Below are 22,502 nucleotides of genomic sequence, written 5' to 3' on the forward strand. Positions count from 1 at the left end.
ATACTAAAATTTAAGTGTAAACTAAATTCAATAGATTGGTCTATTTTATCAACTTTAGAAGATGTGAATTCAAAGTTTGAAACATTCCTGAGATTAATTGATGAAGCTTTTTCAGTCTCCTTCCCACTTAAAGAGTCGAGGCCAGAAACAAAACGTTAAGCCACTTCTAATATTAACCCTACAACTGGCAGTCGCCTGATTATCAGTCGATATTAATGTTTCTGTAGTGGCAGCCGCCTGAAAATTAGTTGATTTGACACGTGCCCGTTTGACATCTGTTATAATCAATACACGAACTAAACTGCAATGATTCATATACCACTGGAATCAGAAATAGTTGCTGATTTGATCGATGTATTTTGTTTTGTTTTGTATGCCATGATTTAAGTATGACATATTGAAAACGAGAGTTGTTTGTAAACAGTCGGCCATTGTTGTTGTATTGTTACCCGGTCGCGTTATTCTTGTCCATCTAAAACGTAAGTTTATTACATGAAATAAGTGTTTTTATGTAATAAGTGTGTTTATTTATGCGTATAAATTCTCGTATATTGTGTTTTATCAGTTTATTTTGTCATGTTATGAAGAAATATATGTGAAAAAATATATTAGTGAGATTCTGTGTTCTAGGCTATGTGCAGTGTCGTGATAGTTTTAGTTAGCTTTAGGATCATTTTCATATGCGATGATCATGATATAAAGCTTCTTTATTTATTGTTATAGGCTTACTTTTAATGTATTTTATGAATTTTTCGAGTAATAATTAAGGTTTTGATGAATTTTTGTAACACAGTCGTATCCATAGCAACGAATTTAGCCGTATTGTACTATCTTCAGATTAGAGTATTTCATAATTGTTTTAATTAAAAAAAGTGTAGTAAACTATACATTTTCTAAAACTATAAAAAATTTTCAACATTTTGGGTATTTTGGAAATATTTTTTTTCACACAATATGTCTTTTATAGGTGCACCCCCACCACTTTTACATGCCTTTTTTATTTTTTGAAAACAAACTTAGTAAAAAAAGTGATAAATTTCTTATATTTTTGGGTTTTTATTTCCATGAATAAAAAATAAATTTTCTTGTGAAAACAGTGATATATAATACATATAGGTTTATAATCAAATTATATTAAAAAAAAAATAAAAACCAATACTACTGCAAAACACCTCAAAATGGCCTGCCACTTGAGGAAATTTCAACTGCCAGCTCGAGGGTTAACTGCAAAATTAAGGAGATGGCGTCTAAAGATAGGGATCTATCAGTTTTGGTTAGGGAAATAGGTGATCGTTCTCGATCGGTGCTGTACTATTTTGAGAAATATCGTAAGCTATCTCAAACAGCTACTAACATCTACAGCCATTTCTGATAGCGACAACAAACAAAAGACTGTTTGGGAAATTATTAAACGTGAAACTAGTGACACAAGATAACATGAAAATGTTGCGCTGTCAAACAGAGATGCTCTAGTTGACTCTCCTGAGGAATTTGCAGATATTTAATTCCGTCTTCTGTAATATGCAACCAATTGATAGCTCATTTGAATAGTGGAAACTTTTCACGTGGAAGAGTAATCCCTCAGCCTTACTTTCTTTCCTCAACCACACCAGATGAGATAGAAAAACAAAAATAGCTATCAAGAAAACTAAAGCCTTCAGGTGTTGATAAAATGTCTGCTTGGTTGTTAAAGCAATGTTACAGGTGTTTTCTAAATGCATTGCGTATTTTATTAAATGAATCAATTGCCGATAGTATTTTCCCAAATTGTTTCAAAATAGCTGAAGTTGTGCCAGTTGTTAATAAAGGTGATCAGGAATCTGCGGACAACTACAAACCAATGTCTCTCTTGCCTACTTTGTCTAAAATGCTGCAGAGGCTCCTTGCCTGTCTTTTTACAGCACCACAATGTACTTATTCAATTAAGATTATGATATTATACTATTATTTCAATCTTGATCATTTGTGATCCTCGCCAAAAAAGTAGCGGAGTCCATAATGGTGGGGCCTGAGCCAGGTTGCGGGATAGCTTTCTCCTACGGCAAAGCTCTTGTAAAAGACTGAGAAAAAAAGATAAGAAACTTTAATTGGAGTAGAGCCTCAGGATTAAGACAATCTAAAATGTTTATCTCTCCTTATGCTAAAGGGTGAGCAGCTCTCCTAGATCAGAGTAAGGAGGATTTCATAAGACTGATATTAGGGATGTTGACAGGACATGGCCCCCTAAGGAAACATCTTATGTGGGTGGGCCTTAGATAGACTAACGAATGTAGACTACAGAGAAGAGGAGGAATCAATGGAGCATATTCGGCTAAACAAGGCACTTTGCTTCGCACTCTCTCACATTGCTTTTCCCTGCAAGAGACTAGGGTGATGCATGCAGGGTGTCATTTTTTACAATGCTCTCACTCAAAATTTGAAAGATGTGTGAAGATACAATTTTTTAAAAAGAACCTGAGGAGGTACATATTAGTATAGGAATTCTACAACGTAAATGAATTACTCTTGGCAGTGGATTTTAAATTATGAATGTAAATTAAATTTTTTTCTTAGATACTATGAAAATGTGATTCTGTTGATAGCACTTTTGTGTTATTTTAGATTTAGACAACGTTGACGATAACAATTTACTACTTTGTGCTTATAGAAAATAATTTAAATGAATTGACAATGAACCACAAACCATGCTTATTGTGTATAAGAATGTATCTATCTAACCTCATTGGTCATGACGTCCCAGATGCCGTCACATGCCATCACAACAAACTCCCAGTCAGGAGTAATGTCCTTCACCGTCACATCCGGGAAAGCTGCAACGAAACACGGGTCATTTATTGGTGCATTTACATATGGAATACTCTTGGGTTTAAAAACTATTAGGGAGAATTGGGAATATACCAACTGACATTCATTGATTCCTTTCAGCTTGTATCAGCTGATATTTTTTGTTATTATTCCGTTTTGACAACATGTTGTGTGATTGTTAATTTATGAAGTGAGTTAACATAAATAAATATTATTCACTTGTTTTTGTAATTCATTATCCATTTTATTATAGAAATGGTGCTGAAAAGGAATGTTTCGTATTTAAGTTATAAAAAGCTGTTTACTGCACAAGTAGCTAAATCTCAGTTAATTATGACAAAGAGAGAATGGCATTACTTGCTGTGCAGTTGGTACCACTGAATTGGCCAACTTGTTTCTGCCCTGTACATAATGCAGTCAGTCAACTTCCTCTCTCAGCCAAAACGCATTATATTCAATTTAGTCTATTAAATCGCCATACTTAATTGTTTTTTCCCTTCTCTCATGGTACTATTAGTACCTGTTTATGTTGTTCCCTCTCAATGAGATGTTCTTGGCGCAGCTTCCGTGACTGTTACGAAATAACAATTGCGGCATCTTTGCTTCTAGATTCTCGTTCTGACCGGCTTTCTACAAGTGATTGCAGTGCCAGATAGACTTGATTTACTGTGGGCTCTTTCCCCGACCTTGTTGGGATAATTGTAATTACTATATTTTACAATCATTTGTCCTATCTCACTGTGAATTATTTAATTTATATAACTTTTAAGCGATTCTTAACATCTGTACTGACATAAAAAGGTGCTAGTCCTTCAATTCATTTACCGCATTCAAGCTTTGTTGCAGGAATAATAACAACAAATCAATAATACAGCTGATACAAACTGAATGGAATCAATATTATGTCAACAATTATGCCATTAATTCTATGTTGTCCTATTTTTATAGCGGTACAGGAATTTCATCACCTACAACAATCCATACCTGTCATTATAAAGTAGCCCAAAGATCTTTGGTTGGTAGCAAATTGTTCTTTTGTTAAAATTTGTGGAACAAACAAAACATAATTTTCACTGGGACGTGATTTAACTTTGGAAATACTTAAACGCTACATAAAATGAAAACTTTATGTATGTTTTACAATATGAATAAAATGAAATATCATTTTAATAAATACAGTATTAAAAATATGTGGAGGATTTTTGACTAGGGAATACAAAAACTTAGGGATGGAAAATTAAAGTTTATGATATAGGCTAAATTTTAAAATGTCATAAGAGCAACTACTTCGAGGAGCTCACGAGAGGAGTAGTGGGAGGAATGAGTCTTCCTCCTGTCAATCACTTTTCATTCATTTCTAAAAACATTGTGCAAGCTAGACTAAGAACAATTTATTTAAAATGATTGATGAAATAAATAATATATATTATTATTATATATATATATATATATATATATATATATATATATATATATATAATTTGTAAATTTTTATAATTTGGCAATATTGTTTCTTTAATTGGAACAATATTTTTATGTATGATTGTGTTAACTTATTTGTAATTTAATTGTTTAACATATTTATTTTAAATAAAACAGTCTTAATTTGTACACACAAAAAATAAAATAAAATAAATTGCATAAAAAGTTATAAATTTATATTAAGATACTAAATTTATAAACTGCCAACAAACAAATCAATAATAAAACACCATTTAGAACAATAGAGGATTAATAGTACAATTATGTACAATTTTTCACTCAGCTACACAAATCCTACAATATCCCAATGTGTTGGCTGGACAAAGAATCTTCAACAATTTTTTAAAACTTACTATCTGACTGAGAAAAAAGCCAATACCCATTAGTGAAAGAGCAGTATTATAGTGTCTCATCTAGCATTTATCAATTTTAATATTCAAGCAATTCAAAGTATAATTAGTTCTGGTTTGTCTTGAAATAAAAAGTGAATTAATTCGTCTGTAAAACATGTAAACTAATTTTTTGAAGCGTTCGAGAATCATCAGTTTTGGCAGTAGCAAGTTTTCTTAAATACATTACAGTAGAACCCCTCATATCCGGCCACCACGGGACCGAGCCCCTGGCCGGATAACGATTCGGCCGGATAAACCAACCTACAGTACACAGCACTTGACGAAACAAAACAATTGTACTGTACTGTACTAACCGCACTGGAAATAATCAACGAACTGTTTACAGGTTAAACCTATTAGCTCAACTGAGGACAACACAGGAAAATGTAAACAAATAGATACACTAAAATAACGCAAGAATCGTGGGAGACTAGTGCGTGCAACTGCGCGTCTGCAAGCCGTGGTAAATAAATTTCGATATTGGCTTCCGGGAAGTGGCCGGATAAACCGAGGTGCGGTAAAACCGAGGCCGGATATGAGGGGTTCTACTGTATAGATAAAACGTTGAATCTAAATTTTTGATTGTTGACATTAAATATTAGTTATAAATGTGTGTATGAAACTGAATAAGTATAGAAAGAGATGGTACTGTACAACAAGTAACTTAAAAACATGTTTTGAATACTTTCAATAATATTTGGATGTATGTCGTAAAAAGGATTCCATATTACCAATGAGACCTGACCAGAGCAAAATATAACAATTTATGCTTTCTACTTTTTTATGTCTCCAGGTTTTAATGATAAATCCAAGACGAAGCAGCTCTTCTTGTCAGATAAAAAATATGTTTAAAAATGTAACTCGGAATCTATTATTAAACTTAAGTCTGAAATGTTTTCTTTTCAGATCAGTCCTGAATGATCAAAATGATAACAACGCATAAAGTGACTTTGTTCTCAAAAAGGTCATAACAAACCATTTATCTCTATTTAAAAACAAATTTTTAGAGGCTGACCAGTGCATAAGTCCATTGATAGCCCCCTGCAGCGCCCATGCTTCCCCTTCCGAACGTAAATCCCAGTAAAACTCTAAATCATCAATGTAAATAATTGCCTTCCTGCTTCCATTTAAATTAAATTCAATGTCATTTATAAATATTATAAACAACAAAGGCCAAAGATTTGATCCTTGAGGAACTCCAGACTGAGCAGCTTATTCTTTCAACCTGTACCCATGATAATATACAAACTGTTTCTGTTCAATTAAATATGTGGAAATAAATGCCAAAATCATTGGTTTAATCCAGACAAGTATAACTTTCTTAAGGATAAGTAATGGTCAACTTGATCATAAACTTTTGAAAAATCTGTGTAAATTACATTACTCTGAGTTCCTCTTTCACTTCTTTATGTATATATTCACAAAAGTTCATCAAATTAGAGCCTGTAAAGCGACCTGCTACAATCCTGTGCTCTTGATTTTATGAAGGAGAATATTCCTTAATAAAGCAAATACTCAAAAACTTTAGCTAGAGTACTTAATTAAAACTGCCACAGGCCTATAATAACAAACATGTGAACTTTTATCTTTCTGAAATAATGGTGTGACTTTAGTGGCCTTCCATACGCTTCAAAAATAAAAATTGTGTAAGCAGAGGTAATCATTACACGCTTTTAATATGTATTAACAAAATGTCTTGTACATGGCTAATTTTACGCTATCGATCCAGCTACCTGGTCAGGAATGCAGATAACAAGTATCAAGTAAGTAAGTATCAAGTATTGGGAGATCAAATCTGAAGCTGTGTATCCCTTTGAAAGTAATACCTTGATGGTCTTCCACTAGATTTTGAGAAAAAAAGCAAATATTTACGGATGGAAGTCCAGAGGGCATAGGCGATTTCAGAGTAACACTAATCATATGATTTTTGTTTTATTTTTGTCTATAAGACTATTTTCATTTATTAGTAACTATAATGTTTGCAATTATTCAAATATAATTGTAACATTTTTTCCATTGCTTTATTTTTGGTACTTTTGTCATTATCAATTTATTTCATACATTTAAACTACATGTATTAAAAAAGTATCGATAAACACAAATACAAAAGAGTATAACCTTCTGAAGGAAATTTATTTAAATAACTAGTATATATTTAAATAGGTAGTGTACATATATTAAACTTACAGTTACGAATTATAATAATTTCTAAATTACGAGTACTGATTAAATAATGCACTAGGTTTAAGTATACTGGTAACAACAACTAAAATGACACTCCTAAAGCACCTAAACACAGCGCGGAGGAGGTGACTGGGGTAGGCAGGCACTACGGTTGAGGGGTGGGAAGAGTATAACAGCATATTTTTGGAGTGGCTAGTTCGAGGAATTCGCTCGAATCTAGACCGCTCCCCCTAAACCCTAATAACACCACACATCAGCTCCTTACAGTATATTTTTAGGGATTGGTCCATTGTGCAGGCAATCAACAAACAAACTGGATATAAGCAAATTAAAGACATATTATGTTTATTTCCCATTTTTCATACTCTCATGATACAAAGGCTATCGAGCATGCCCCTTACAATGTGTCCAACAAGTGAACACACAGGTACAACTGAACTTCCAGGGATACATTCATGGTACAAAGGCTATCGAGCATGCCCCTTACAATGTGTCCAACAAGTGAACACAGGTACAACTGAACTTCCAGGGATGCGGGTCGACACTGTACTCTCTATGGGTCGGGAAGAAATAATTAAACTACACATTTAGAGTAACATTGCTCTAGGACCGCTCGTAAAGGAACGGACGGGACGCGGAGTTACATGACGGTGTCTGGTGGTGGACTTCGGGTGGACTGCTGGCTGGCCAGCTTGGACCGTTGGTTGTAGGGTAGTGGCGTGATGTGACGTCACAGGAGAGCAGCCTATGAGCATTCTTTATTCTTTTAGACCACATCGTATATGTTACATCGCCTGACAATACATACTGCCAACATCACTGGTGCAGACATTAAATATCACTATGGATACCTACCAACTTAGTACTTCTCACACTAAATACACTACAATCCTCCCCCTTAAATACATAAGTCCCCTACAATTTTAGAAATTTATCAATTACAATTTGTTTTTACAATTCTCCAATTTTAAATCAATTACAATGAATAAGAAAATTGACATTATACTCTTTTATTTTTGTAAGTATAGATTATAGAGAACAAAATACAAACTCAATATAATCATTTAACACAAATCACAAACACTTCAATCAAAACCAATAAATCAGAATATAGCAATTAATAACACATTGAATGAACACAATTAACAAATCGATAATAATAATGCTTAAACAATATTAATTATATACAAGTCACAATTGGGTTGTATTTACAAGTCCCATTTTGACTAAAGGTTTACGATCCCCTTAGTGGGTATCGTCTAACAGGTGTCATTTGTTTGGGTGAAACGCTGGAACTGTTATTGTTTACATTTGTACGTGGGCTGGGGCTTTGCCCCTGAGCGTTTCTGTTATTGTTATGGTTTTTGCGGAGAGGGGGGCAAGGTCGTTGCTAAAAGTACTGGCGACCTTGCGCTCGCTCTGTCTGTCCCGCGACTGTATATCGATCGTTTCCTGCGTGTGCTCTGTTGCCACGCTTGCGTCTGGGAGTCTAGGCATTGTTGTCAACTCAGACATTTCCGGACTACACTGTAAACCTACCAACTGGTCGATATGTCGTTTTCCACCTCATGCCCGTATTCAGTTCAACTAAATACGTGACTGGTCCTAAATCGTGAAACTACCACACCTGGTATCCACTTATTTCTACCTCTGTAATCTCTGGCTATGATTGGTTGTCCAATAGCTTAACTGTCTAGTTTTACTACCCCTATAGTACAATCGTTGTTTTTTCTTGATTATCTGACATTATTGCTTTAACATTTGGGCGAATTAAATCTAACCTAGACTTTAGCGATCTGCCCAACATTAATTGAGCTGGCGATAGATTGGTAGTAGAATGCACTGTATTTCTATAAGTGAACAGGAAGTTACTCAAAGCTAATTCTAAATCCTTGGAATTATGAAGAGCTGTTTTCAATTTATTTTTAATAGTTCTGACTGACCGTCTTCTGCCAAACCATTGGTTTCTGGGTGGTATGGTGGTGAAAACGTGTGTTTGATACCATTTGACATCAAAAATTCTTTAAACTCTTGACTGGTAAAAGGTGGTCCGTTGTCGGACACTATGTGGTCTACAATACCATACCTACTAAATAATTCCCTTAATTTCACAATCGTGTGAACAGCTGCCGTTGAAGCAACGGGCAACACCTCTGGCCACTTAGAGTACGCATCTTTTACCACCAAAAATAACTTGGACTGAAAAGGTCCAAAAAAATCAATATGAATTCGAGACCAAACTCGTTCCGGAACATTCCAATGATGCAGGAAAGCCTTGGGCGGTTTTGCTTCGTTCCTCCAAACAGGCTGCACAGCTGTTAGCTAGTTGTTCTATGTCCCGGTCGATATTAGGCCACCATACATATGCACGGCGCTAATGCCTTCATGCGAACAATACCTATGTGTGAAGTATGCAATTCGTTCAGAATGTTTATTCTGAACCTTTTAGGTATTACCACCCTGTACCCCCACATTAGGATTCCTTGCTCCAAGGTTAATTCCGACTGTCTAATTTCAAATGGCTTTAGATCTGGTTTCAGTTACAATAGGCCAACCTAATTCTACATAGGATATTACCTTTTTGATTTCACTATCTACCATTGATTCTCTTTTTATGTCTACATAGCTTAATGGTATGTCATTTTTTCAGCTAAACACTGCAAATAGGTACCTATGACATTAATATTAAGGTCATCATCCGAGATTTCATCTTTAATCTCACTATTTACAGGTAATCTAGATAAACCATCGGCATTGCCATGGTTTTGGGACTTAACATACACAATCTCATATTGGAAACCACTTAAAAACAAAGCGTATCGTTGTAACCTACTGCTGCGAAAGCAGTAACCCTTTCTTTGGTCCAAAAATAGCCACTAAAGGCTTATGATCAGTCTTTAAACAAAAACTGTGTACCATATAAATATTGACTAAATTTCTTAACACCAAATACAATGCTTAATGCTTCCTTATCTATTTGTGAATAGTTTTTCTCAGCGCTATTTAACACTCTACTTGCGAATGATATAGGTCTTTCTGTACCGTCGTATTGAATCTGACTCAAAACTGATGCAATGCCATATGGACTAGGCATCACTGGCTACCACTAGTGGTAATGCAGGATCATAATGCGCTAAAACTTCAGCAGAGATTAACTTTTGCTTAATCTCTTGTAGTGCCTTCTTACATGCTAAATTAAATACAAAATCGGTATCCTTTCTTAACAACTGATACATTGGGGTTAAAATAGTGGATATCCTAGGAATGAAACGTGAATAGTAATTAACAAGACCAAGGAAGGCTTTAAGCTTGTGTCACATTTTGAGGTTTTCAGGTGCCTTGACAATTGCTTCAACCTTACTAGGTGCGGTATGCAACCCTTGTTTACTGATAACAAAAACCTAAATATTCTAAACTGTCACAGAAAAATTTACATTTGTTCTTGCTCACTGTGAACCCATTGTCTTCAAGTCTTTGACACACTAGTCTAAGTCTATGCATGTGTTCCTCATTGTTTTTACCTGTTACTAGAATGTCATCTAAAAATACAGTTACCCCCGGGATACCTTGTAATGTTCGTTCTATTATTCTCTGGAATATTCCCGGTGCTGAAACTGATACCAAAACATAGGCGATTGTAAGCATACAATCCCTTGTGTGTGCTAATTGTACAATACGTTTGACTATCTACATCTAGTTTAAGCTGCTGATAAGCTGAAGATAAATCTATTTTAGAGAATTTTTCCTGCCGTTTTGTAGGCTGGCAAATATTTCTTCAATTTTCGGTAACGGGTGTCGGTCTACCTCCAAGAACGGATTTACAGTTATTTTATAATCCCCACAAATTCTTATTTTCCCATTAGCCTTAATAATTGGTACAATGGGAGTCCCCCATTCACTGGTATCTACTGGTGAAATAACGTTCTCTTGTTTCTAGTCTAGTCAGCTCGGCTTCTACTTTTTCTTTAAGTGTAAAAGGTAACGTCCTAGGTTTAAAGTATTTTGGTACTACTACATTTTCTTTTTAACTTTAATTTAAACTGGTGCACCCTTGAAACATCCCAAACTTATCCGTAAATACATTTGGAAACTCATTGTACAGTAATTCTACTTGTTTGTTGTTGTTGACAACAGACGGATTGACAGATGTTTGTTTGTTTGCCTCTACAGGTGTGTTGTGGCTTCCACTGACAGGCGTGCATGCGTCTGCCGCGCTGCCGCCTGCAGTTGGCACAACCCCCACCATGTTCGTCGCGATCAGTGACTGTACATTGTTTACATTACTAGGCACTCTAACTGTTAAATCTAATGCTTGCATCCAATCACACGCCCTAACAAGGGATTAGCCCCATTAGCTACGATGTATAAAGCTAATTGTTTCTCTTTACCTTTATGTTGTACATTGACCATAACCTTACCTAAAGGCCTGATCTTTTCATGTGTATATGAACTTAATACTAAGCTAGTTGGATACATGTTTATATTTCCTAACTTAGTCTTACAATCTTTTTCTGACATAACTGAAACACAAGCTCCACTATCGACTTCACAAATACAATTTCCTTACTTTCCACTAATAACTGTAACCGTTATTGGCTCAATTTTATTAATCTTAGTTTCTATTTCTTTAACCCGTAAATAGATTGGAAATGTCATACACATCGTCATTGTCTTTATGTTTCCAGTGATTATCTGAACCGGACTCTGCTGATTCTTTACTTTCCTCTACATAGTGCTGCCTACCTTTATAAACATATTGCTTTTTATTGCTGTAAAACTGTTTCCCTTTAGCTGAAGGCTCCTTAGACCTATTTGTAAAAACATTTGGTTTGTTCTCATTAGGTTTGTTAACATAATTTTTCGATCTACAAACTCTTTCAAGGTGTCCCTTCTTTTTACAATGATTACACGTGTACTCACGAAACCGACATTGCGATGCTGTGTGTGATCCTCGCTTGCCGCAACAATAGCAGGTGATGTCTCCCAGCGCCTTCCCGCCGTCCGATGACCGTCTCGCTGCGATGCTCGCCGCCTGTGGTCCTTTTTCGGTATCGACCCGCTGCTCTGCATCCGGTGAATACGTCCTCCTGCAGTTGTCATCTGGGCCGCCCCCTTCTCAGCAAATTCCATTGCAGTAGCTAGTTGCACGGCTTTTTCATAAGTGAGGTTCTCCTCCCCGAGAAGTCTTTTCTGTATCTGTTGGTCTCGCAGACCCGCGACTAATCTGTCCCTTAAGTAGTCTGGCAATTTATCACCAAATTCACAATACTTAGATAACTGTTTTAAATGCACAATATAATCGCTAACCGTTTCATGATCCAATTGATTCCGCCTACTAAATTTAAATCTTTCCGTGATAAAAGAAGGCTTGGGATGCAGATGATTCGCTATAGTGTCCCACAATTTCCTTGTACGACTTGTCAGACCGGTTTGTCTGGTGTAATTAAGTCTTTCAGTAACGTATAGGTCCTTACACCCATAACTGTCAACAAAGTGGCTTAGTTTCTTTGAATTATCGATATCATTACAAATCAATAAAAAACTCAAATCTCTCTATATAAGACTGCCCACGATTCTTCCGCACTATCAAAATAACCCATAGACCCGATAGTTGCCATTTTGTTTTCTTGTACACTCCGTAATAACTGTTTAAAATGTCCCCGGTAAAAATAATCGTCTAACGGCATTAATTGCAACGATTAAAATCAGCTTGTGCGCTGCTTACACCAAGAATAGTTTATATCGATCGGCGTACCTTACTACTCCCCGACCGTTGGAATGTCCGGAATGTCCTTGCACATTCGCGTTATTTGCACGTGTTCATTACGCTTGTTGCCCTTCCGCACTAAATCACTGTAATTCACTGTTGCAGTTGTTTTCCTCGTCGCCACTGTAAGCGACGTTCCACTGTTGCAGTTGTTTTCCTCGTCGCCACTGTAAACGACGTTCCACTGTTGTAGTTGTTTTCCTCGTCGCCACTGTAATGTATGCGGGTCGACACTGTACTCTCTATGGGTCGGGGAAGAATAATTAAACTACACATTTAGAGTAACATTGCTCTAGGACCGCTCGTAAAGGACGGACGGGACGCGGAGTTACATGACGGTGTCTGGTGGTGGACTTCGGGTGGACTGCTGGCTGGCCAGCTTGGACCGTTGGTTGTAGGGTAGTGGCGTGATGTGACGTCACAGGAGAGCAGCCTATGAGCATTCTTTATTCTTTTAGACCACATCGTATGTTACATCGCCCTGACAATACATACTGCCAACATCACTGGTGCAGACATTAAATATCACTATGGATACCTACCAACTTAGTACTTCTCACACTAAATACACTACAACTTTCATGATACAAAGGCTATCGAGTGTGCTCTCTACAATGTGTCCAACAAGTGAACACACACCTACAACTTCCAGGGATACTTTCATGGTACAAAGGCTAACGAGTGAACTCTCTACAATGTGTCCAACAAGTGAAAACACAGGTACAACTGAACTTCCAGGGATACATTTATGATACAAAGGCTATCGAGCATGCCCCTTACAATGTGTCCAACAAGTGAACACACAGGTACAACTGAACTTTCAGGGATACTTTCATGGTACAAAGGCTATCGAGTGTGCTCTCTACAATGTGTCCAACAAGTGAACAAACAGGTACAACTGAACTTCCAGGGATACTTTCATGGTACAAAGGCTATCGAGCATGCCCCTTACAATGTGATCAACAAGTGAACACACAGGTACAACTGAACTTCCAGGAATACTTTCATGGTACAAAGGCTATCGAGCATGCCCCTTACAATGTGTCCAACAAGTGAACACACAGGTACAACTGAACTTCCAGGGATACTTTCATGGTACAAAGGCTATCGAACATGCCCCCTACAATGTTTCCAACAAGTGAACACACAGGTACAACTGAACTTTCAGGGATACTTTCATGATACAAAGGCTATCGAGTGTGCTCTCTACAATGTATCCAACAAGTGAACACACACCTACAACTTCCAGGGATACTTTCATGGTACAAAGGCTAACGAGTGTACACTCTACAATGTGTCCAACAAGTGAAAACACAGGTACAACTGAACTTCCAGGGATACATTTATGATACAAAGGCTATCCAGCATGCCCCCTACAATGTGTCAAACATGTGAATACACAGGTACAACTGAATTTCCAGGGATACTTTCATGGTACAAAGGCTATCGAGCATGCCCCATACAATGTGTCCAATATGTGAATACACAGGTATAACTGAACTTCTAGGGATACATTTATGATAGAAAGGCTATTCAGCATGCCCCCTGCAATGACTCAAACAAGTGAATACACTGGTACAACTGAATTTCCAGGGATAATTTCATGGTACAAAGGCTATCTAGTGTGCTCTCTCCAATGTGTCCAACAAGTGAACACACACTTACAACTGAACTTCCAGGGATACTTTCATGGTACAAAGGCTATCGAGTCTGCACTCTACAATGCGTGATTCTTTCGACAAATTATAATAATTCTAGGGATAATAAAAAAAATCATAATTCATTTTGTAATTATAATAGGTAAGAGTTAAATATACATTTTGTTTTTAGAAATGAAAACAATCTATATTTATTACCCAGACCATTTATTTACGTTGACTAGTATTTAGATGCTTTATGTAACAAATAGTTCAACAGAATTGGGTTTGTATAAGAACAGATAATAAAAGTAAAAACTTTGATTGATATAACACACATGTAATTTATAAAGTTAATAGGGCTTATATAGTAAACAATTTCATATCTATATATATAAAAATGAAACTGTTCGTGTGTAACAGCATCACTCACAAACGGCTGGACGGATTCGCCTAATTTTTTTTTTAATTTGTTCGTCTTGATCTGTAGAAGGTTATAGGATACTTTTTATCCCTTTCCCGATTCAGGATTCCGCCCCACTGGTTACAGAAATACCCGTAAGAAATGCATTGCAGCAAACATATGTTATTAAGTGAAAGAGTCTTTTCAAATTTTTAATCAGCTGTTCTTTGTAAACATATATAATGCGACAAAAAATTGTTGTTATTTTTGACAGTAACTAAGTAAACATAAATATTTTAGACGTTTCTATGTAAACAAACATTTTTTGACATTTACAACGTGTCACAAATGTCAAATTTTTGATAAACGTGATTTGATATCTTTTTTACAATTTCCAAGAACAGTGTTATTTTCCATCAGTAAAAGGTTTAAAAAAATAGGCAAGTATTTTTGTTTTCTCATGTAAATATTCTTTGAAGAATGTTTTTCTCAACATTTTTTTTTACAGAATTCCTTTGAGCAGTTTTGATCAATAATCTATATATATAAAAATGAATGTTTGTATGTTTGTCCTTTATGGAATCGTGAACTATTGGACCGATCATGATGAAAATTTGTAGGTATATATATTTTTCCACGGAGAAGGTTTATAAGCTATGCCCATCCCTTTCCCGATTCAGGATTCCGCCCCACTGGTTACAGAAATACCCATAAGAAATGCATTGCAGCAAACATATGTTAACGTCTTTTCAAATTTTTAATCAGCTGTTCTTTGTAAACATATATTACACTTATAGTTTTAAAGCATAGAGTAAGCTTAAGAGAAACGACAAATTTTGTTTAAACTGTTTTTGCAATCACTGTTAAACATAGACTTTACTATCCAGATAATACAATTCAAATTTGACTTAAAAATTCACCTTTAACTGCAATATTTATTTAATATAAACCATGCTCATGCTTGATCAGAAGAGTAATGCAGATATCATAATTACTATCTTACGTTGGCTACAAATATAAAGAATGTTATAAAATCAACCTTAGTTGTTTTTTTTGACAGAAGTATGGTTCTCAAAACTCCGTGTGTACATATTCTCTCGATGTTTTGTCAGAATAACGTTGAAAACTGCAGGATTAGATACCCTGTTCAGCTTGACCTAACCTCTAGCTGCACTTACCCTTTACGATCAGCATGCACCAGTAGTTAGATTACTTATTTATTTATAGAGTACAAGTAAAGCGACAAGAACAAACTACCTGAGACTATCTGTTCTTCGGGCCTCTTTTTCTCATTCTTCTTGAACACAAAGTCACCGAGAGCCCTGGAGAGAGCAAGGTTACCATTGACCCGGTTCAGCTCTACCCAACCTCCAGCCGCATTTATCCTTTTGGCCTCGTCCTCGTTGCTCGGCTTATGGTCAAAAGAGAGAGGATTCACATGTCCAGCGATACAAGCAATGGCCCTTGAGTCACCCACATTCGCCTGCAACACATCAGATTAATAACTATGCTGATTCTTTGATCGTGGCTGTCACAAATATTTTCGTTTACAAATAGTTAATGCTGGAGAAATAGTAATTTTACTATCCAGTTGGAAATAGCAGCATACAAAAAATGAGCTTTAATGACAATAGTATCAACTCTAAAATAATTTCTTACCCAAGTATTATAAATTCAATTCAAAAGGGTGGCGATTGACCCACTACCTAAGGATTACATACATTTTGACTTCCTTATATATGGCCTGATAAGAAATTGAATTACCCTCTAAGTAGAATGTTAACACTGCCAACATTGCTATATAGTACAGAAACTAAAAGAAACATTCACAAAATAAGAAGCTCACTTACACAATACAGTTTTTCGTTCTTAATGATGATGGAGATAGCTGTGGTGCCTGCCAGCTCGTCCTTGAGTGTCTCCTCCTCCTGCATCGCAGCATCCAGAGCAAGGAACCCCTGATCATATTAAAGCAAATTATTAAACTGATCCTTCATCTTAGGATAGAACATGACGTGATGATAGTAGAGATAGCTGTGGTCCTGCCAACTGAACAAAAAAAAGATACTGCCTGATTGTTTATTTCTCAAAAATTACGAACTCAAAGTGCAAGTTTTTCAAGTTTTTTGAGATAAAAAATGAATGTCGCAAAATTTCCACTACTGATTGACATCGAACGAGCCTTAAGCTCTTACGGTACAGCAAATCGAAGCCTAAGAGAATTTCTTCAAGTGTTTATACAATTTGATTGCAATACTTACTTCCACAGATTCAGGAGCTACTCGCAACACAAGACCAGCAAAGTTTCACTTGACCAATTAATAAAAGGCAGCTTCAAACAGTAATTAAAAATTTCATGTAGGGCACCTAATTAACATTCAGACCTCTATGGTACTTGGTGAACAGGAGCAGCTTTCATCTGAAAAAATCATTTCCACCACCTAATTGCCCACAAACTTCTTTGCAGAAGCTGCAATGGAAGAGCAAAGAGGCTTGTGAATACTACGAGAAAGTGACCTGCTGCACAAGTTCTCTGTTCTACAGACAACACAACTTAAGTTCAAACGTACTAAACAAACCAATTAAAGAAACGTTTTTGTATTAAAATCTAACTATGATGTGATTGACTTGAAAACTGGAAAGCTCTTACTTAGTCAAAATCAAAAACCACACCTTCAAATCGGTTATGACGGAGCCCACTTTGTTAAACTAAAAGTTTACAACAATCAAAGTAATTGTCTAGACAACGTCAAGGCAACAAATGATCACGTTCTGGTTTCCAAGGATACACTGGTGCACTGCAACACACTTTAAATTATAGAATATAAAGGATAACAAACTGGGAGGTAACGTAAACATAAAACGTATTAAATGCATTAGGATTGCTAGAAAGAGACAATAAATGTTAAAAATTACTCTAATCCAAATAATCTTATACAAATGTTTAGATTAATGTTTTTAAAAAGGACTACAATGTAGATTTTCAAAATACAATTGCTGCTTTTGTGAATGCTACATTATGTTACACAATATGAAGATTTTCTTACCTGCTGTAATGCATCCACTATGCTGTTCTCCTCCTGATATTCGGGCCTCTTGATGATGTACTTGTGCAGATGTCTGCCTGCGTACTGGGCTATCTTGGCACCTGGAAACAGTAAACAGTTTGATTAGTTCCTTGCTATGTAGGACATCTAATACACTAACCTCCTCCTAATATTCAGACCTCTTTACGATGTACTTGTTCAGATGTGTAGGGCATCTAGTATGTAAATGTTGAATTTAGCTCCAGTTCACCTTCCCCTTACTTGCTTGCACAATCTGAAATCTGGTGCTGTTATTATATCTGAAATGAAGATTTGAACAAATATTCTTTGAGTAAAATCCAAAATTGTTCAGTATTTGTTTCCATTTTAATTAAGTAGTTTAGGCAAACTAATAAAACAAAAAAAAATATTTGGACCAATATGTGATGAAGGGGTGTGGCGAATAAGAAAAAATAGAGAATTACGCAATGTATACCAAGATCCTGATATTGTGGCTTTGGTGAAGGCAAAGAGAATTAGCTGGCTAGGACATGTACATCGGAGACAGGAGGGCACAAGGTTAAAAGAGGTCTACCAGGCGGTACCGGCAGGAAGGCGCCCTTTGGGTAGGCCAAAGATAAGATGGTGCGATCAAGTGGTCGAAGATGTGACCCGGTGTGGAGGGTCTGTGGATCTGGCGGAAGACAGGGGGCGTGGAAGAGGCTCATAGACGAGGCAAAGAATCGACTGAGATTTGTTACGCCCCGGCAGTAATTAAGTAAGTTTAGGCAAACAGTCAAAAATATTGTTGATTTAAAATTAGCTTTTTTCTTACAGAGATGTATTCTATACTCAATAATTCTATAAGCTCTTGTGTTACATTGGTGTCTTCTGCCATCCACAATTGATTTATTATTTCCATATGCAAAATTTGTAGTTTCATATATATATATATATATTATATATATTAAAGGCTTATAATTTGGCTGCTGGTCCTCAGTTGCTATCCCAGTTCTGCATATTTCTCTATGTTAGTTTTCTTACAAAGTGGCTTAAGAACTTCTTCCCTCTGTGATTACAATGGAGTTTATTCCCTCTGTGATGTGAAATTATGTCTCCAAAGATTACTAATGTCAATAACCTTTAAGAATTTACTCTCTTGTAGCTTAAGAGTTTATTCTTCTAGTTTCTTAATTTTTCCAATCATGCCAAGCAAGGTCATATCATGGAAAAATAGGTACAATGATGAAATATTTTATGCTTGTTTTGCTTTACAAAACTGTTTATTTTACCAGGAAGATGTGTATTTCGTCAGTTGTTTCCTGGTGTAGTTTTATCCGAATGTCATTTGTGCCACTTATGATTAAACCGTGTCCTTTTTTTGTTAAATCAGCAGCCATACTTTCAATATTATCAAGGACATAGTTTGTGGATGCACCAGCACTTGTACAAACAAATAAATCTGACTCCTTTGAAATTAATGTAAATTATGTAGACTACCCACCAGGGATCACTTCTGGCTGGTTTACCCTTGCAGTTAAACCCAAACTGGGTACAGCAAAAACCGATGTATGTGTCACTTAAATCTGGGCAACCTTATGGACAGCACAGACTGCCTTATGTGCTGCTCATCAGGAGCAGCACATCACTAACCGTAAATGTTGAGATTTTGGGGGTGCAAGGGTAATTCGATGGATCTAGTCTACTGCGGGAGACGACTGTTGGAGTTGATGAAATTCATTCTCTAGGTGTCAAAGGTTCTTGCTAGTCTAGACATAAGGGTGTGCCAACCCCTTGTCTGCTTTGACTGGAGAGGCTGGTTCAGAGCTAGCTTCCCCTTCTTCCGAGAGGACATGCCTTGAGATTAGTGCCCTAAATTTTTCCTCATGGATCTCGATAGGAGGCAGCCCCTACCCTCATCCTTACCCATCAAGAATATCCTCTCAATCCGGAAGGAGTGTTAAGGTCCTTATAGGACTAGGTGCAATTTCTAAGCTTCTTGTCCTAAGAGAATAAAAAAAAAGGTTATGTATACCCTTACAGTGACTCTCACCATAGATTTTTATTTGACACTTCTCCTCAAGTGAGCATTCCGAGGGTTTGCGAACAGTGGATCTTATTTTTCCAGAGTTCAAGTTTAATGTATTTTATTTTAGTGATGATTTTTTTATTTAATTGTATAGTAAAAGGGTTTAACACACATCTCACTAGTGTTGAGTCTGTAATATATTTTGAAAACTTTCATGCGTTCAAACATATTTATTGCTCAGAGTGATGCTAAGATGATCAGCAGTCCTCAACTCTGGGATTGGAAAGCTCTGCCTTGACATTCCTCTTAACAACTGCAAAATCATATTCAGTTTTCAATTTTTCTTTATTATCATGTAGTTTGTTACATAGCAGTAAGTTTTCCCCCCTTTTCTCAAGAACAGTTTTACTCAGTGAAGCTATTTCTCCTCTGAGATTATTATTCTCAGTTCTGAGCTGTTCATTTACTTCATTTGTTTGACACAATATCAAATCAGATGATACTTGTTCTTTTAACATTTTATTTTATTGATTTAAATCCAACTCTACTTCTCCCTCAGATCCACAGCTTGGATTACTCTACTACCTGATAATAATGTATTACGGGATGCACTACTAGTAGTAAAATAGCAACTCCCTTCTTTTTTTTTTAATTTTTGCAAGTAAATCATTATTGACATTGATGCAATTTATCAGATGAAAATATTGTTTTCAATCATTGTATGAAATAGAAGGTTGTGTTTGTCCATTTTTGTTATTACAATTTAAACACGTATAGAGTTTTTACTTTGGCATTGTTGTTTTTTCTGATCAACAGACAAACCGTTTTGTTTACTATCAAGTATATTTTAGTTTATATTGCAACTACCTTGAGTTAAGTCTAGTTACGTTTTTTAAGTACTGGAAAACTAGCAAATTCAATTCTGTTTTATGGCACTCAAGGTTAATAATTGTAAACTGATAACTGTTTAGTCTTCCTCATGTTTGCTATCAGACTGGCTGGAGTTGTCAATTTATTGTCAACTGATGATTCTACAATAATCAACCTTACTGAACAGTTACGAATGTAGGAAATGACATAAACCTGTTTAATATTGCATATCCGCAACAGAAAGACCACTCTAGTCAAGCTCTAATTCAGTCTACTGTTCTTATTTTAATACTATTTTGTTTAAAAAGTTTTATGAATGTAAACTGGTTTTATATTCCTCTAAAACCATTGTATTACTTAAAAATGTATAACTTCCTAAACAAACACTATAACTTTAAAATGTAAACTTTGCATTTACACCTGCGACTTGCACTCATCACTCGATATCACTCTAGTTACTGAAAGTGAACTAGAATCTTTCAATTCCAAATCATATTTACTTTAAAAACATGCTTCGTACTTTAAAATCAAATTAAAACCACTTGAGTACCTAGGCTTATAAAAAGTAGAATCTGTCTAATCATCAATTGTCAATAAACTTTAAAAAGGAATGTTGAAGCTTATAAGTAGTAATACAAAGAAGTTTCTATAATCTGTTTCTAAATTATTTTTAATATTTTTACAAGAAAATAAATTTTGTGGTAAAATTGCAAAGCTCTGCTATGATTTGACATGTTTATGTTGAATGTACATATTCATCTATATGCTAGAAATGTTTGTATTAAAGAAGCCGTATTTTATGAATACAATCCATTTTTATACAATTATGGTTTATTGGTTATTAAATTAAGATTTAATATTTCTACATTGCATCCATTATGTATTGAAAAATATTTTTATAAGATTGATTAAAACCATGAATAAAATAACTGTCATGTATAAACTTAATATATCGATGCAATTTGGAGAAAACAATTTCTGAGAGACATAGATAGGTTGAAAACTAATCTAGACAGGAAATATATAATCCATCCTGTTGGATATTTAGTGAAGTTTGGTCAGTAATATCTAGACAACCTCTAGAAGGCAGAAGTTAGTAAAACTTGTGTTGGTTTTTTAATAATACAAACCAATTACGTCTCAGACATATAAAAACCATTCTGATATCTCAATACATGGTGAAAGACAAATATTCTTCTAAATGCTTAAAAAAATTATAAATTTGGACTGGTTTCATTCAGCACCCCCTTCAAAAATCCAACAACTTTGACCTAGATTTTTCCGCATCTCCTTATCTTATATTACATCACTAATAACAAACTAACTATCCAACCATATTAAAATAATTTGACTCACAGGTTTAAACTATGTAAAATATCTACTCACCACCGTGCCCATCATAGACTCCGAAGAAGGGAGTGGTCGGGTCATCCGGCAAGGAGAGTATGTGTGTGTGAGCATCTTCCATGTTGATTCGCCAACCTTGCATACAACTGGAGCCCACCTTGTAGAGAGCATTCTCACAGCACGATGTCTCCTTGGCTGTTACTGGCTCGGACAATGTCTGACCCATGGTTCTGTCTGGAATCATAAATTAAAATGAAAACAACTAGACTTCCCAACACTGTGCTGGCTGGAGCCCACCTAGTAGAGGACATTCTCACAGTACGACGCCTCAAGTAGACTGACATGCATAACAACAATTTTGGTTGCTTTAAGCGCAATTTTTAAAGGTAGTTGGAGACTTCGGAATACAAAAAAAGAGAAGAAAATTAAACTTATTTATGACGTCAAGCTGATGTAGTGTTCACAGGTCATATGTACAGATGATAATTAAGTTCTTGAACAGCTTAATGATCAATTTTTTTGGAAACTACGAGGGTCTTCCAGAAAGTAAAGAACGATTG

General features: G+C 35.7%; 1 protein-coding gene across 2 annotated transcripts in view; it reads right to left on the reverse strand.

The window, feature by feature from the left end:
* LOC124358040 (probable protein phosphatase 2C T23F11.1) overlaps positions 1-22,502 on the reverse strand; it is a 29,266-nt gene that overhangs the window by 2,013 nt on the left and 4,751 nt on the right. For both annotated transcript variants that reach the window (XM_046810315.1, XM_046810314.1), the window contains exons 2-6: positions 21,982-22,176; positions 17,718-17,818; positions 16,521-16,628; positions 15,928-16,153; positions 2,719-2,810 (exon numbers count right to left, since the gene is read on the reverse strand). In XM_046810315.1, coding sequence (XP_046666271.1) covers positions 2,719-2,810; positions 15,928-16,153; positions 16,521-16,628; positions 17,718-17,818; positions 21,982-22,168 — 714 coding nt within the window. In that variant the 5' untranslated portion in view covers positions 22,169-22,176. The remainder of the gene's footprint in view (positions 1-2,718; positions 2,811-15,927; positions 16,154-16,520; positions 16,629-17,717; positions 17,819-21,981; positions 22,177-22,502) is intronic.

This window comes from Homalodisca vitripennis, chromosome 3 (genome assembly GCF_021130785.1).
Source record: "Homalodisca vitripennis isolate AUS2020 chromosome 3, UT_GWSS_2.1, whole genome shotgun sequence".
Taxonomy (NCBI): domain Eukaryota; kingdom Metazoa; phylum Arthropoda; class Insecta; order Hemiptera; family Cicadellidae; genus Homalodisca; species Homalodisca vitripennis.